The sequence below is a fragment of the Cygnus atratus genome, chromosome 14 (genome assembly GCF_013377495.2).
Source record: "Cygnus atratus isolate AKBS03 ecotype Queensland, Australia chromosome 14, CAtr_DNAZoo_HiC_assembly, whole genome shotgun sequence".
In the NCBI taxonomy this organism is placed as follows: domain Eukaryota; kingdom Metazoa; phylum Chordata; class Aves; order Anseriformes; family Anatidae; genus Cygnus; species Cygnus atratus.
The window spans coordinates 9791758-9808243 of record NC_066375.1 but is presented as its reverse complement, the minus strand read 5'-3'; the positions used below and the strand labels follow the sequence as shown (position 1 = coordinate 9808243).

The 16486-nt window shown below is 50.0% G+C and overlaps 1 protein-coding gene across 1 annotated transcript; it reads left to right on the top strand.

Annotated features, from left to right (window-relative positions):
* The first annotated feature begins 8437 nt into the window (after nucleotides 1-8437).
* Nucleotides 8438-14587, top strand: MSX2 (msh homeobox 2). Its single transcript, XM_035559861.2, has 2 exons — nucleotides 8438-8942; nucleotides 12573-14587. The coding sequence occupies exons 1-2, from the start codon at nucleotides 8588-8590 to the stop codon at nucleotides 12995-12997; spliced, it is 780 nt and encodes a 259-aa protein (XP_035415754.1). The 5' UTR covers nucleotides 8438-8587; the 3' UTR covers nucleotides 12998-14587.
* The last annotated feature ends 1899 nt before the right edge of the window (nucleotides 14588-16486 follow it).

Below are 16486 nucleotides of genomic sequence, written 5' to 3'. Positions count from 1 at the left end.
ATGACAATTGGGAAGCAGAGCCAACATTACTACTACTGAATGTTCCCCCCAAGCAGAACAAAGATGACCAAATTATTCTGATTGGTGTTTGAGATTTATCCATCTGCAGCCTAGAAAATTGTTAACATAATTTTAAGATGGTTTTCTTGGCAAACGTAGATCAGGCTTTAACGGAGCAACAGTGAAAAGAGTAAAGTAAAGAGCAGCAGCCCTCACCCTCACCCTCTCCTCCCCCTGTACAATGTACGTCTCTGGAATCCCAACTGCTACAGATCCAAGCATTGCCTGGGCTGTTATCTGTTGTGGGCCAAATGAAAATTCATTACTCAGATACCCCTGCATGTTGGAGCTCTGGTTGCTATCTAAGTCCCTGTGTTGTGGCTGAGAACCATCTGGAGTAAATCAAACGAAATAAAACCTCTATTAACTGAACCTTAAACATCCAGAGCTCACCGTTATCACAGTCAAACACCCTGACACTGCAAAAATATCTCTGCTTGGTACAGAATTCTGTTTCTCGTGCTTCTTCGCCATTGTCACAATGCTCAGGAAATCGAGACTGAGCTGTTTGCCTGCATCCTGAAATATTTTGAACCACATTGTTATGTAGCATGGTTGTGGGGGCTGACCCATGCCAAGCCACTGACAGGATCAGGGTCCAGCTACAAACCAAACTCTTAAATACAGAGAGTATCTCTAATCATAGTGGTCTTGTTAACACCACTTTGCAAAAAACAAGTGTTATAAAAAAGTAAAATCTTATTCAACTGTAGCGAAACAGAGATTTCTGAAAATGAGGAACTGTGGGGAGCTAATATACAAGGAACTTCCCAGTGGAACAAATTGGGATTGTGCACTCACAAGAAAATGAGGAATTTTAATAAAAAGCACACAAAACCTGACTGTCTGTTACATGAGGCAAAACCCTATATAAGAGACTACGGTGGCCTGATGGCAAACTGTCTCTGAAAGTGCTCCCTACCCAGAACCTCTGTTGGCAAGCAGCCACCTCGAGCTAGACCAAAATAATAATTAATAACAATAATAATAATAGTAGTTTAGAGACAATAAATGAGGTTGTTTAAAATGTATTTTTTAAGTGCATAACCAGAAAGAGTGCTTATATTGGAAAGAGGAGTATTCTCCAAAAGAGGAAATATGGAAACAACACAATTTGGGATATTTCTAACTAGCTTATATGAGCAGCTGTACATGTATAGAACGAGGGAAAGCTACACTAGCAGGGACTGAAGGACTGTAAACTGGATGAGTTAGTGGTTCTTCTCATCTCTGATTTCTGAGAGGCTGTGCAAAATAACTCTATAAAAAATTGTTGTATGGATTTAATTTCTTCATCTGCTATATGAATATCCTTCCAACACCTGCATTATTCTAAAATATTATTTGATTTGGTTATTACAACTCTCCGTGCATCACATGTGTATATATATTTATACAAATAAAAATTGTTGTCTTCCTCCCAAAGGGTGCGAGCCGATACAATCTGCAGAGGTATTAGGAGCGTCCAAATAAATTCCCCACCCCCCCCTCCTCCTGCGTAACATTTCCGGGACCCTGATGGCATTCTCTGCAGGGCTAATATCAGCTCGAAATGCAATCAGAGTAATTGCGAACCCCGTGAAAGAACCCTGAATGTAATTAAATAAAGGAAAGGGGGAAAAAAAAATGCCTGTAACCTTGGAGGGCTGGCTGGAATCCGGAGCGGAATGTGCTCGCTCCAGCCTCCGCTGCCCACCCCAGCGCATCCCGTGCCCTGGGTAAGAAAGTGCAACCGCCGGGAATGTGCTGGACAGGGCTGGGTGTAAAAGCGCGTTTGGGCTGAGGATTTTTAGCTCTCTCCAGATCACAGATTGCAGCCAGCCCTGAGCTCACGCCCAGCACGACCGGCCGGGGACAGCGGGTGCATGCGGGAGGACTCCAGGACAGCCCCACGCGTGCGGGAGCGCGGTGCGGGGTGCGGTGCTGCGGGAAGAGCCGGAGCTTGTGTCACGTTGAGAGCATCCCTCGTCCAAGTCATAGGGCACAACTCAGCCTAGTCCCGAAACAGCTTTAGCATGGAGCACTCTCTCGCCTTTACTCTACCAAGTAAAAACAAAAAAGGTCCTTAATCGTATTTCTTTTTTTTTTTTTTTGGAAAAAAAAAATAATAATTGATGGAAATGCAAGTCTTCTTTAAATAAGTGTTGTTTGAGAAGTAAAGATATCAGCCAGATGATCCCAAAGTCCGGCACTCCAACCATCAGTTTGCACAAATTTAAGTCTGTAACTCAAAAGCAGTTTATTGATTGGTTTATTATATCAACCTGGATTATCAAACTGGGATGCGGCAACTACAGGAGACAAAAAAAAAATCAATCGCGAAACCGCGATAATTCTGATAATTCAGAGGACTCGGGATAGATTTGGAAAATAAAGACGGGAAGCCAAGTGGAAAAAAATAACAGAGGGCAGATAATCATAATTTGTCTTGCAGCAAGCGTTGGACACATCCCCACGCTGTGAATGTACTGCATAAATAGTAGGATTTTTATAGGAGCTCCGTTTGAGCACGGGATAATTCAGTGCATTTTCCATCTCCCATCCCGTCTTGTGTTTCCTGGATTTGTGGAGAAAAAACGAATGTGTGAGAAAAATGACAAATAAAACTTTTTTATCTGCATATAGTGCATATGAAAATGAACTCAGCTTATGGTTTATATGGGGAGATGGGTGTGCGTGGGCAGTCTCTGGGAATAATCGGGTCTTCGAATCTAAATCAATGCAGGAGCTTTTCCACACATATGCTTCTCGCTGAAGTGGATCGTTTTGAGATATTCCTAGCCCAGACGAGCCGGAAGGTGTGTGCGATAGCTAAAAGTCACTGCAGCAATTTCGATGGAAATCGTTTGCGAACGGAAAAACGGCCGGGATAAAGAAAAACGGAGGTCACGGATCATCACTTTCTCCCTTTTTTCGGGGGAAAAAAAAAAAAAAAAAAAAAAAGAGGAAAAAAAGAAGGGGGTGGAGGAACCCAGATATTTGCGAAGTCCTGGGGATTTCGTGCCGCTCCGGCCCCCGACGGGGCGGGGGCTTGTGGCCGGCCGGGCACCCACCCCTTCGCCCGTCTGGGGGCAAAACCCTAATTTTTTGTCCACGTTATTTTCGGGCAGTGGATGTGGGGTGTCCCCCTGTGTCGGCTCGGGACAGCTCCCAGCAGCACGGCGCCGGCAGGTGCCCACGGTTTCTCTTCCCGGGGCCCGATTCTGCGCTTTCGGGAAGCAGCGACGGCTGCACTCACTTAGAGGGAAGGAAGGTCTGGCCCTTGTGTCCCGGACACAGGGGGACCCTTTGGGACCCGGGGTCCCACCCGCGGTCCCCCTGGCCGCGCACAGAAGCCGGCACCCCGCACCCCCGCGGTCCCGCTCCTCTCCGCAGCCAGGGGCCGTGCATCGCCTCCGAAAAGCGAGCCTCCATCCCATCGTCTCGATGGCGGTTTTTCTGCATGTAAATATATCCTCGCAAACAGCTCTTTCCTCCCCCGAAACTTTCCCATGTGTTTATTTAAAAGTTATTACCTCGGGAAAAAAAAAAAAAAAAAAAGTTTTCAGTCCTTAAGGGCAAAACTGCTAACTGCTCTGAGCAGGGAGACATCTGATCTCTCCCAGCTATCCCCTGCGTCTTGCCAAAGAGAGAATAAATATCTGATCGCAACTGAAATACCTGCGTAGAGAGAGGAAGAGAACAACCCTCGGCGGGTGGGAGAGGAGAGGCTCGTATTATGCAATAATCACGGTTCATTGTACGCTCACTGTCTTACCGAGTGGATGACACCAGTGCGATAAATAGGAACCATTGTCGGGTGACACAGAGGACAATTATAACGCGTGATTGCACTTACTGCCCATTTCCAGCACGGAATATAGTGCAACTTTGCTTCATCGCAGCCACCTTCCCTACGCACCGGGAGCCGGGCTGCGTGAGCCGGGCGGGCTGAGCCCTCCCCTGGCCCCAGCTGCGGGACGGGGCCCCCCCGGGGTGGCCGAAGGATGCTCAGGGGAAGCCTTGCCCCCCCACCCCGAACCGCCCGGGAGCTGGCTCCGGAGCTAAGAGCTGGGCTCCTCCGTCCACCAAAACTGCTTCGGAAACAGGAGTCCAAGAGACTCAAGAAGAGGACCTAGATGGAAGCGGCGGTAACCAGAGCTGACCCTCAGAAGCTCTGATGTTTGGCTCCGTTTAATTCCTTTCTAGCGTCTGGGGATAAATGGATAATTTATATTATCGCAATGCCTTTCTCTTGGTTTCAGGTCTAATCTGGAGTAAAGCAATGAGACAAAAATTTCAGCAAAACTGCTACTTATTATCTCGGCGTGCACCTCGTTTCGGGGTAATACTTAGGCTTGATGCACACTCTGATGCCACTGTCCTGCCTTTTTTTTTTTTTCTAGCCAAATCAGAAGCCTTAGCTTAAAGACCTTTCTTAAAGGACTTCCACACGCCAGCTTCACGGCGGCTCGTTATAAAAAAATAAAATAAATTAAAAAAAAATAAATCAGTCGCCCCCCTTTAGAAAACGTCTTACTAACCAATTCGATCCTAAAAGTAGGGGAAACGCTTTGGGGGCTGTGTCTCCCGAAGAACAACGCGCTCCCCACTACCCGTCGGTATTTTATTCCCTTGAGAAGGACACGGGCTGGTGCTTTGCATGGACTGGAGCCACAGGGAGGGCATCATTCCTGTGGTGATCCGGATCGTCTCCCTCCGGATTTACACCGGTAACAGGGGGATCTCCCTGCAGAAAAAGGACCTCCCCACAAGTCACCAGCGGCAGCTCTCAGAAACTTTACGCTGCGGCATTTCGCGGTGGGGATGCTGCCCGCGGCCCTTCGGATGGAGGAGCGAGGATGCTGCGGCGGTGCCTCCCCGTCGCCTCCCTCCGCCCCCGGGCTGGGAGAGGCAGGCGGAGGTGGGCCGGGGGGCAGCCCGGAGCCCGGGGGCAGCGGGGGAGGCTGGAGGCGGAGCTGGCCGGGACGGGCCGTCGCTGCTGCTGCTGCTGCTGGAGCCGGTCAAACTGCACAGCCACTTCCCCCAGGAGCTTCCCTTTCATCTCCCCGCTCCTGGCGCCTGCAAAACAGCCTCAGTTTGTCTGCGACGTCTCTCCTCCCCCTGCCCTCCCTCCCTCCCCGGCCCTCTCCAGCTGAGAGCCCCGCCGCGGCTGGCAGGGGCTGATGCTGCCGGAGGATGGGGGAGGCCGAGGAGAGGGGGGCGCGGGGGGCTCCCGGGGCATCCTTGGGATCCGCTCGTGCTCACTGCCAGGCTTTCTGAGGGAGGCTGGGAGACGGGGGACACACGGGTGTGAGGCTGGGAAACAGCCCCGGGGAGAGGCCGGCCCGAGAACCGGTCGACTCCCGTCGAGCCCCGACGGTCGAGACCCGACGGCCGGGACTTGGACCGCCCTCCCCGGGAGTGGGGACACCCTGGGGCCAAGCAGGGGGGACCCCCACGCGGGGGACAGACCCCGGACTCACGTCGGTTCCCCAGGACGGGTCAATTCCCTGCTGGTCTGAGGCTGGGCGCTCGCTCTGAAATCCTGGGTCCGGGGAAAGCCTGAATTCCCAGAAATTTCTCCGAGCCCTGTCCTTGCGAGCTTTCCGTCCCGGCATTCAGTGCCGTGCGGGGCTTCTTTCTCCTATGTTTAATTGATAGGAGGAGGATGAAGAAGGGGAGGGGTGAGGGAGGAGAGAAACCTCCAAGTTCAGGCTTCAGAGGGAAAAATGCTCAAACTCCTCTATGGGCTAACGCTGAAGAAGGGCAAATGCCATGAGCAAGCCCTGCCACGCTCTGCAATCCCCAGCACCCCTGTGGCACCCAAATCCAGCCAAACCGGGCTGGACGAGCCGACTTGTGGTCCTTGCTTCACGACACACTGAGAAGCTTGCCCCTTGGTCCCCCTCCTTCCTCCAAACTTCCCAAAGGACGACAGCTCCCCAAACCCATGGGGACAGCGTCCAGGCCCCAGCCAGGCAGCCTGGGAGAGGAGCGGCACCCAAGGGACGTGAGCCCCGGCTCGGTGTCACCGTGACCTGCCCTCCTGCGAGCTCTGCTTCCCCAGGCGCCCTTCCAGCGGGCATTGACTTTGGGAGCGCGGTATAATTATCTGTAGCATTTTCAGCAGCCCCACAATGGCTTTCCACGGACGGTGCATTGTTCTTGACACACATGCATTGTTCTTGTATGTCCATCAATTCTCATTTACTTGTCACGGTGCAGGAAGCATGGAGAAGGGAAGGGAAAGGGGGTGGGGTGGGGGCTGGAGGGGAGAAGAGAGACAAACTCAACCCCACAGCAGCAGGAGAGCTTGCAAGGCCGGGGCTGGGAACTGCATGTCGCTGCTAGTATCTCTCAGCAAAGAGAAGCATTCTGGTGAAGGAGACCGGGGTTAGCAGAAAGAGCTAGTGACGCCTAAGTTTGTGGGACCAACTATTATTTTCACCCATGAAAAAAAAAAAAAAAAAGAATCGGGGTCCTGTTGCTCAAAATGTAATCTGTCTCATTCGGCTTAGTTGGGCTAGTGAAAAGCACCATATCTCTTTGCAGATCTTGCCTGGCTTTAATCCTTAACCGATCGAAGTCTGCAGTAATACTGCTAGCAATAAATAACGAGTGTGCAAACCCTACTATTAGCCCCACTGATCAGTGGGGTTTTGTAACTCGGCTTCTCGTACAAATCCTCCCACTCTTCTTCCCACGCCACAAGCACTTGCCCCGGTCCCAATTTGTCGTGCGTGGCACCTGGCGAGGGGCAGTCGAGGCTGGAGAGGCTGTCGGGGGCGGGGGGGAGTGGATGAAGGGGACTGCAAGGGGTGGAGAGGACCCCTGGGACCAGCACAGCTCACTCATTTCAGCCCCTTATTCAAGGTGCTTTCTGGCCTGGACTGGCTGGAGGAGCACGGGCCGAAGAAAATCCCAGCAGAACCAATTCCTGTCCCAAAAAGCTTCCAAACTGTCCTCTAGGAAATATCACAAACACCCCAGCTGCGGAGCGAGTGGGACACCGTGCTTTGTATTAGGGGGACCGGGAACATCCAGGACTGCTGCATAGGCTAGCGGGAAGGTCGGAGTACCAAGCGAGAACCACATTAGCTGGTGAAAACCTGCATATTTTGTGGAAGTGACATAACCGAAAAGGCTCAGGGAGCACAGACCTGCAGCTGTCCAAGACCAAGCCCGCAGCCTTGTCTGAGCCTCCCCTGGAGTCAGGGCACGGAGCGCGGAGCTGAGCGCCCAGCCCCAGACCGGGCAGATGCTCTGCGCCCTTTCCGGAGTGTTTTGGATTATACAACCTCGGTTTTAACTAGTACCAAAACGGATCCCAAACTCTGCGTTTTCTGGACGTTAAAAAAAACAGCGAAAGTTACGGGCACAGCATGAAATAACGCCCGGTGTAAGATTAAAATCATTACGAAAAGAACACTATGCATTTGCTTTTATCCACGCCGTAATTAGAAACGCGTTTAAAATGATACTCTTTATTCATACCACTGGTAGGAAGCCCAAAAGTGAGAGAATCGCTTTCATAGTACTAGTCTGATATGCCTCTTAATTAAGGACTGCGTGGCCCTAATTTATTAAAGCTCATCTATTCATCACGTGTGTAATTGACGCTGGAAAAATAATAATTAGAGATCTAACCTCCGCTGCGTGTTTTCCGTCAGCTCAGCTCCTGCTGCCGAGGAAACGCAAACAACCCCCTACTTTTTGGGGGGTAAAAATGCGAAGAACAAACTGCCGCGTTTCTTCGCTGAGTGAGGGTCCAGAACCCTTAGCATACACACAGACAGTGCCCTCGGGAAAAATAAATAAATAAATAAATCTCGTTTTTAGGGGATGCGGCCGGGGTCGGGCAGACCCCGGGGAGGGGAGGGGGGGGCGGGCGGCGGGGCTGGGGCGCGGCGGTGCCTGGGGGGCGGCGGGGGCGCGGCCGGGGGGAGACCGGGGACGGCCGGGAGGGGCCGGGCCGGCGGCGAGAGGAGGCAGAGCCGCGATCTTCTAAAGTTTTCCTCTTCGCCTAATCATCAGCCCTTAATTACCCCGGCGGCTCTTTTCTTGCTTTGCTCTGATTATAGCCCTTGGACGGCTCCTTAATGGCACGGCTCCGCTGGCTGCCCGTGTCATTAAGCGCTAATTCATTTCGGAGGGGACTTGGGGGGGGGGGGTGGAGGGGGTGGAGGGGTGAGGAGGGGGGAGGGGGGAGGAGGGGGAACACCCCAAGCAAAATAAGCCCCGAGGAAAAAAAAAAAAAAAAAAGTTAAAATAAATAAATAAATAAAGTTTCTCCCCACCCTCCCTCCCTCCCCCGAGCCAATGGCATGAGTCACCCCGCGACGTCAGGGCCCAGCTCGGCCTCTGATTGGCCCGCGGGGCGTTTACTCCACTTCCCAAAGGAGGAAAGAGCCGGGGAGCCCCCAGAGGGGGGAAAAAAGGGGGGCGGCTCCGTAGCGCCTCACTCGCGCAGTCCCCGCGCAGGGCCGGGCAGAGGCGCAGCGCAGCTCCCCGGGCGGCCCCGCTCCAGCCTCCCTCCTCACCCGCGATGGCTTCTCCTTCCAAGGCGAAGGAGGTTTTCTCCTCTGACGAGGAGGGCCCGGCGGCCGGCTCCGAGGAGCACCACAAAGTCAAGGTGTCCAGCTTGCCGTTCAGCGTGGAAGCCCTCATGTCCGACAAGAAACCCCCCAAAGAGCTGCCGCTGGCCGCGGCGGGGGGCAGCGCCGACGGGGCGGCCGTGGGCACCTCCAGGAACCTGCTGCTGCCGGGCCACGGCTCCCGGGACGCGCACAGCCCCCCCGGGGCTCTTACAAAAACCTTCGACACCGCCTCGGTTAAATCGGAGAACTCGGAGGACGGCACGTCCTGGATCCAGGAAGCCGGCAGATATTCGCCTCCGCCAAGTGAGTGGCCGGGGAAGTGGCGGAGGGCAGCGCAGGGCTTCGCGGTGCCCCCGCGGATGGGGAGCGAGGGGAGGCGGGCACCGGGAACCGGCCACCGGGCTCCGGGTACCGGGCTCCGAGCCGAGGCCCCGAGCTGTGCGGTTCCCCAGGCACCGAGCTGCGCGGCAGCACGTTGGCCATATCCATCTAGACACTATATTTCTGTATATGTTGCTTTCTGCCTGTGTTTACATTTTATATTCATGTTACTTGGGCGTTTATATACACACCACAGTCATATATTTACGCATCTATATATGATTGTACATATATAAATATAAAATATTTTTCTAAAACCGTACAAAGATCAGGAGCTCCCTTTCCCTACATTTGGCTCCCCTGCTGCCACTTTGTACTTTTCTGTCATCCCCTTGCAGTGAGAACTGGAATTGCTCCATCTCGTTCTCGCTTATACGAAACGTTCAAAGCAATCTCCTCCTCGCTCTTAAATCCCAGAAATTCTTCCTCCGCATCTTGCGCGCTTTCCGTGCGCTGTCTCCCACTGCGGTCTGTCCTGGCCCGGTGGATCTGTCCTGCCTCTCTCATCCTCGCTGCAAGCAGCCTGTCAAAGTTTCCCGAGCTGGGCCTGACCTCTTTACCCCCCGCCGTCTCTCCCGACCCCCTCCCACCGTCGTGGGGACACAGATCCGGAGGTGACAGGTCACTTTTTAAACCCCTTTGGGGTTCGACCCGCGCTGCTGTGTCTGTGCTGAGTTGCATTTCGCTTTCGGCGAAATCTCCCCCTTCCCGTTTTTGTTTTAAAATTTAAATTGTATTTAAAAAAAATGAAAAGAAAGAATTTAAGAGCCCAAAAACTACCTCCAAGAAAAGGTGAAAAGCGTAGCCCGGCAGTGCTAGACTCTGCCTTCCCATTGCCAAGAGCCTTGGCAGAGAGGCACCTGTATTAGCAGATCGATCTCCATTAATCTATGCATCCCTGGCTTGCCTGATGAAAACTAAATTCTCTGCTTTACTCAAGTTAATGGCTTTGTAGATGCGAACTATTTATCAGGATGGTCTTGCAGAATTTGCTCCTGTAAACTATTATTACAAGAAGGAAGTTTAGTGCTATTACATCTCCTCTCTTTTTAGACAGTTATTTTGATTTGGGTTTCAGACCCTTCTTTTCCTTTGCGATTACCCCGAATTAATTTGATTTCTAACGTGTTGGGAGAGAACCTGTGAGAGGGGCCGGGAGGAAAACAGGCCGCCCATGTCATTGTGGAATAGCTCCGCTTTGCGACTTTCATGTACCCACGAGTACTCTGGAAATTCAAGAAAAGAAGCTTGTGCTCCTACCCAGAGCCCCTCCTCTACAAGACGAGGCCTAATCTTCTTTGGATACTTTTTTTTTCTTCGAAATTCCACTATTTCTCTATTAAAATCGGTAGTTGTCGAGATCTGGAAAATAGCCTTGTAAAGGACTTCAGTATCGAGGGAGTTCAGGTCCCATGATTTCAGAGGGATTTGGGGGCGAAAAACGATCAGTGGTAGGAGCCTTAGCTCGGGAAGGTCCTTCGGCCTCGATCATCTTCCTCATTTCCCTCTTCCCCGGCTCTCGGCCCCATCGGAGCCGCGGTGACAGTGCGGGGCAATGAGCGGTGCTCCCGCAGGACGCCCTGTCTGTCCGTGGAGGGCTTTGATGTTAGGACAAGCTCCTCGATCTATGATTATTAACATTACAGGTGGGATGAACTAGGGAAGTGATGATTCTTGTCCGCCGTTGGCCAGAAAACAGATGATAAACAGGGGGGGGGGGGGAAATCAAAACAAAACAAAAAAAGAGCGGAACAAATCACTGCAGCGAGTGCTTTAGGATTGGCACGGCGTAAACAGAACTACAGGCTCTGCTCAGGCGACCGTCCCTGCTTCTTATCAGAGGCTGGCTGTCATTTAGGGGATGGTGGAGGAAAAAGCCGGTGGACGTTTGGGTTTATTCCGAGGGCACTATTTGTCTGGGATTTAGTTTAAAAGCTCGTTTTTGAAGTTTCCCCTGTGCATAGCAAAAGTCGGGATGAGTCGGGCTAACCCGAAACCCGGGGAAGGCGCTGGGACGGGGACCGATCCCGGAGCGACCGTCGTCCTTGTAAACCCCATCCCTTCTGGAAGCAGCTGGCTTATAGTTGGGTCTTTGGAAATCCACAAAATAAATCGGTTTCGTTTTAAAAAGAGAGAGTGGAATAGCGGGGTAACCGGCAGTGAATTTAGTGTAGTTTGCGTCAAGTTTTAGGAGTGCATCAAATGTCACGGTTAGCAGCTTAGTTATTGAAATGCTCTCATGTGATCGTTAGATGGCATTTGACAAGTTGTTTTCTGAGAGGGATTTATTTTTCTCGCGTTCAGTATCTAGAAGAAGAGTAAGAAAAATTTTGCTTTTTTTTTTATGGAGCTGTTTTCTCTCTCCACTTTCTGAATTTTTTAACGCTTTCTTCGTGAGGCTTTTTTAATTGCAAGATGCCCATTTAAACAGCTTCGCGGTCCAGTTTATTTAAAAATAAACACGTAAATAAGGGAAAGTTAAAAAGTTTCAGAAAATACTGAGAAGTGTGTGAACCAGACATGTACAAAATTTAGCAGCTACTTATGAGAGACTCGGTGACATTTTCTGTATCAGGCTTGGGAACCGGGGTGACTTGTATGTCCCGGGAGTGATCCCAAACAGAGCCAAATTGCAAAGTTTTTTCAAAACAGCAGAATGCTTTTAAATCATTCTTTTAATTTATTATAGAAATGTAAAATGAATGTAAAGACAACTCAGTCATGTGCCATCTCTGGAACAAGTGCCTAACCTGGTTAGGGTTATAAGGAAAGCACAAAAGGTAGCAGATTTCCTGACTTGTATTGGGTACAGATGCTGCAGCTATGCGGCATCAATATGGCAGATGTCATAAAGACTAAGTATTGAATTAGAAGTATGATGCTTTCTGCTTTTTTGATACTTGCTGAAAAACAGAAAATACTGCTTGAGGAAAAACAAACAAAACTTATTAAGTAGAGTGGAAAGCTGCTCTTGATTTCAATGGTAGAAGAAATAGCAAGAATAACACCCAATTATCCCAAACATAAAAATTATCAGATCCTGTTCTTCAGCTGCTGGGATAAAATCTCACGGGGTTGACTTGTTGCTCTTGGTGGAGGAATCCTGGCATGGGCTTGTCTCTTACAGCACGGTGCTTTTGTAAATCTCCTGCTTCTGCCTGTGTTTGTCCTGTGCTATGTTGGGGTTACTCTTCCAGTTCTGCAGCTACCAAGACAGCTATTTTGTGTGCTTTAGATCCCCACGATGTGACTGTTAAAGTGATCTACTGGGTATCTCTGAATCCTTTGTGCTCTGTTTGCCTATGAGCTATTCCCTTAAAATCAGAGCCAAACTTTCACTTCCCTTGACATCTGCCGAAGTCCTGTAAACTTAAGTTTGTCTAGTAAGAGAATTGCAGTGTCATTTGTAAAAGATGGCCTGTTTTGAGGGTATCACCTGATGAGACACCCTCCCTATATGTATCCCCCTGGGCTCTCTCAAGTGCAGCATGTCTCCCCAAAGCACCCAGGTCTCCCTGCCTTTGTGGTAACCGGCCTTTTCCTTCCTTGCAGGACACCTGAGTCCCACTGCCTGCACCCTGAGGAAGCACAAGACGAATAGGAAGCCCCGAACCCCATTCACCACTTCCCAGCTGCTGGCTCTGGAGCGCAAGTTCCGCCAGAAGCAGTATCTGTCCATCGCCGAGAGAGCAGAGTTCTCCAGCTCCCTCAACCTCACAGAGACCCAAGTCAAAATCTGGTTCCAGAATCGGAGGGCCAAGGCCAAGAGACTGCAGGAGGCTGAGCTAGAGAAGCTCAAAATGGCAGCGAAGCCCATGTTGCCATCGGGGTTCAGCCTCCCTTTCCCCATCAACTCCCCCATCCAGGCCGCCTCACTGTACGGAACATCCTACCCTTTTCACAGACCTGTGCTTCCTATCCCGCCTGTTGGACTCTATGCTACTCCTGTTGGATATAGCATGTACCACTTATCCTAAGAAGATCAGAAAGACAAAGCGACAGCAAGACAGACTTCCTGGTGGATCTTGTCCAACCCTGAGAAGGCAGTACCCCAACCAGTACTGGCCGTTCTTACTGAAGGCTTCTAAATGCCATCCCGAGTGTACAGGAGTTCGCGTTAGCAAAGCAAGGCACCCTGTATGCTACAGGTTGGGTGTCTTCTGAGAGTGCTCTGAGCGCTCAGAATCTGATCCTCAGAGAAAAAAAAATGTAAAAACAAAAAAAAAAAGAAAAAACATTTGAGCAAATGTAGGGTTTTTATACAGTGCATGTAAAAATAGAATAAAAAGGAATGGGTGAAAAAAAATGTTTTATGGAGGCAGAGATTTCCCAACACCTTACATGATGGGGCCCAACATGTGTTTAAAGTAAAAGGGGTACATGCCCTAAATCCACACTCTCAAGTGTCGTCATTTACTATGGGGGCAGGGGGAGGGAAATAAAAAGGTATAATTAAGGTGTTTGGGAGGGTTTTGTTTTCTTTGTCGTTGTTCTATGTTTTTTAAAGAAAGCAGAGCCCTTAGATACAGACACCGTGTAAATAGAAATTAGACCCAGTAGAGTCTGAGTGAAGTTCAGAGCCAGCAAGTTCCTGCATTTCTAGGGGTAGGGAAATTTTTTTTCTTGCATCCCAAACATCGACAGACCTTTGCAACAAGATGAGGGGCCCTTAAATGCAGAAAGTAAAGCAACAGCTTTATCCACCATTAGCTCTTGTAATGTCTTTATCTGTGTAAATTAAAACTTATTGTTTGTAAAGCACTGTGAGGGGAGGTAAAGTGCAAGGGAGGGTTATTAGGCATTCTGGTCTTTATCTCTTCCTATTGGTGTGCTTAGAAATCTTTGTCTACAGCCAGGTAACCGTGGCTCCACGATGGTTTTTGAAAACCATTCAAAAGCATTCAAAAGGGAGGGAAGGGAGTTTCTGGGGAAAGAAGCCGTGGGTTGTTTCCACAGTGGTGGTGAGCAAGGGTTGTCGAACTCTTCTGTGGAGACGTTTGGTATTTTTTATTAGTATTTGCAACAGTCTATATTAAATAGAAGAATCCCCCATGTCTTCCTCTCCTTCCATTGCAAAGGATGCTAATGTAAGTGACTCATGCTTCAAGCCCTTTTAAAGAGAGATCCAGGTATCAAAATCCAACAGCATTACTTGTAGGATGGTGGGATGCCAAGAGACTGCGTAACCTCTGTCCCCATGGGAGCTCCCCAAGTGCTGGCAGTGTCTTCCCCAGGCTTCTTATAACTATTGTATTATGTGTATTACTCTTGCTAAACTTTGTGAGAAAATTCCTCCATAGGCTGTGGAGCACTGAAGGCAGAGATTGTCCTGGATTTATTTTCTTAGCATGTTGAGAAGAAACCAAAAAGAAAAGGGCAGTAAAATGGAAAAAAAGCCACAAGGTTTTGCTGGTTTTGGTTTGTTTTAACCGAGGCACTGTCACCGCCTGGGACTCACTATAGATGAACTTCCCATCTCCCTTCCCCTCACCCCCAATCTTCCATTATAGGAAAGTCCCTTTGAAAGGGATGCCTTGTACAATTTTATATATTTTATTGAAGATTTATTATTTCTTATCTCTTATTTCGAATTAAATTAAAAAAAAAAAAAACATGTTTAATCACGTGTGGGTCTGTGAGTGTTTGGAGTTCTTTAAAAGGTAACTTCTCTCCGTGTGTGTTTTGCACTGCTGGGTCAAGTTCAAAGGAATGTTTTGGTTGCCTTTATGATTATTTCCCCTTCTGAATCTGAATTAAAGCCAAATTTGCAGCACATGAAGGTGAATTGCAAGTCAACAATTCAAAGTCGAAAGCCAAACCTTTTATGAGGTTTCCTTGTTTTTAACAACCCCTTTTAGGCGCCTCTGTTCTTTACAGCATCATATTCTGGTGATATTTCCACTGCTTTTCTTAGCTCGTGAGCCATTCTCTTTTGCTCAGGCCTCTCCCCTCGACTCGCCTTTCCCCTGACCTCAAAGCTGTCTCTAGCAGGTTGCTGCTGTCAGCCCCAGCCACTTCTGGGGGTCCTTTAGTGCAGTGCGGGCTGGGCAGGGACCCTGCAATACTCCAGCGCAGTAGCATTTCAGGGCTCCCACCTGCTGTCACCCTGTTCCCTACCTTTTGGGGCAGCCTCCCTAAAGGGACTCTCCTGTGCTGCCCGGAGAGCAGGTGCCTGACCATATTCCTCTGCCATCTCTGGTGGGGGGCCCTCGGGTGTGTGGGGATGAAGGGGGTGCCCGGGAGGTCAGAGCTGGATAACTGCGGCTCTCCAAGTCCCATTCCTGCTGGCCCAGCACAGCACTTTGCATTTTTCTGTAGGAGGCTTTTTGGATTTAGGAGCGACCTCTGGGCTCCAAGCTGCGCAGGGAGGTGCATTTACCTCCGCTGGAGCAGCCGGGAGATTTGATTCGGCCATGCTCCGATGCACGGAGGAAAGCTTTCCCCTGCCCCATGCTGGTCTGTGCGCACCGGGGGAAGGGCGTTCAGCACCATGCAGTATCGGGCCTTGGCTGAGTGAGGAGGGAAGGGCCGGGGGGGAAGAACACCTCCCGAGCGGGGGAGCTGCTCGGAGGGGCTCCGGGCATCGCGGATCCTTCTCGGCCAGCCCCCTGTTAACCTTCCCGCTTCGCGATTGTAGGGAACAAAGCTGGGGGAATCCAATCTCCACGCAGACTTTTCAAATTAGCATTTACTGCCGGATAAAAAACGGGAGACAACCGCTCCTTTCTCGGGCTCTCCCTTTCTGAAGCGTTATCCCCTTAATCCCGGGGCAGGGCGAAGCCCCCCTCGCCTCTCTCCTTCCCTCTCCAATTGTCCCGAGTGCTTTCTAAGCTGGGCCGGGCCGGTTATAAATAAACCAGCGGTATTTTTTAACCTTCAGTATAAATCAGCTGTGTCAGGGATTACAGCTAAATCTTTTCGCTGGAAACTCTGAGCGCAAGAGCTTTGTGTGTGTTATGATAGATCCTTAAATGGATACAGATTTATTGCAGAACACAAGGGTGTTGAAGGAAAAGCTTCCAAAACTCAGTTACAACCTTTGGTATGGGAAAGGCAGGATGGATCCGTGACACCTTCCCCGAGCTTGCGGATGGCATGACAATTCACCCTGCGCCCATTATTAACTTGTTCCAATTAAATCCTTCAGAAAGGCCGAGTTAATTGAGTATTATATTTTATTACGAGGGAGGTGTCAAGCTTTACTCATGAGACTTCATCATCGGCCTAATGGGAGCTGCCCCGCAGGCAGATCTGTAACTGAATAAATTACAGCAAGGCAGGGAAATCAGAATGCTACCATTAAACGCGATGCACTTACTGAAATTCCTCCTCCACTTTCGCAAGAGGCTGTGGAGGTGTGGCTTTAATTAGTTATTTTAATGCAAAGTTAAATTGTTCCCAAAGTATTTTCTGACACAAAGCAGATGCGATGATTAGAAGTTGAGTGAGACTGAAAGGAGTTGGCA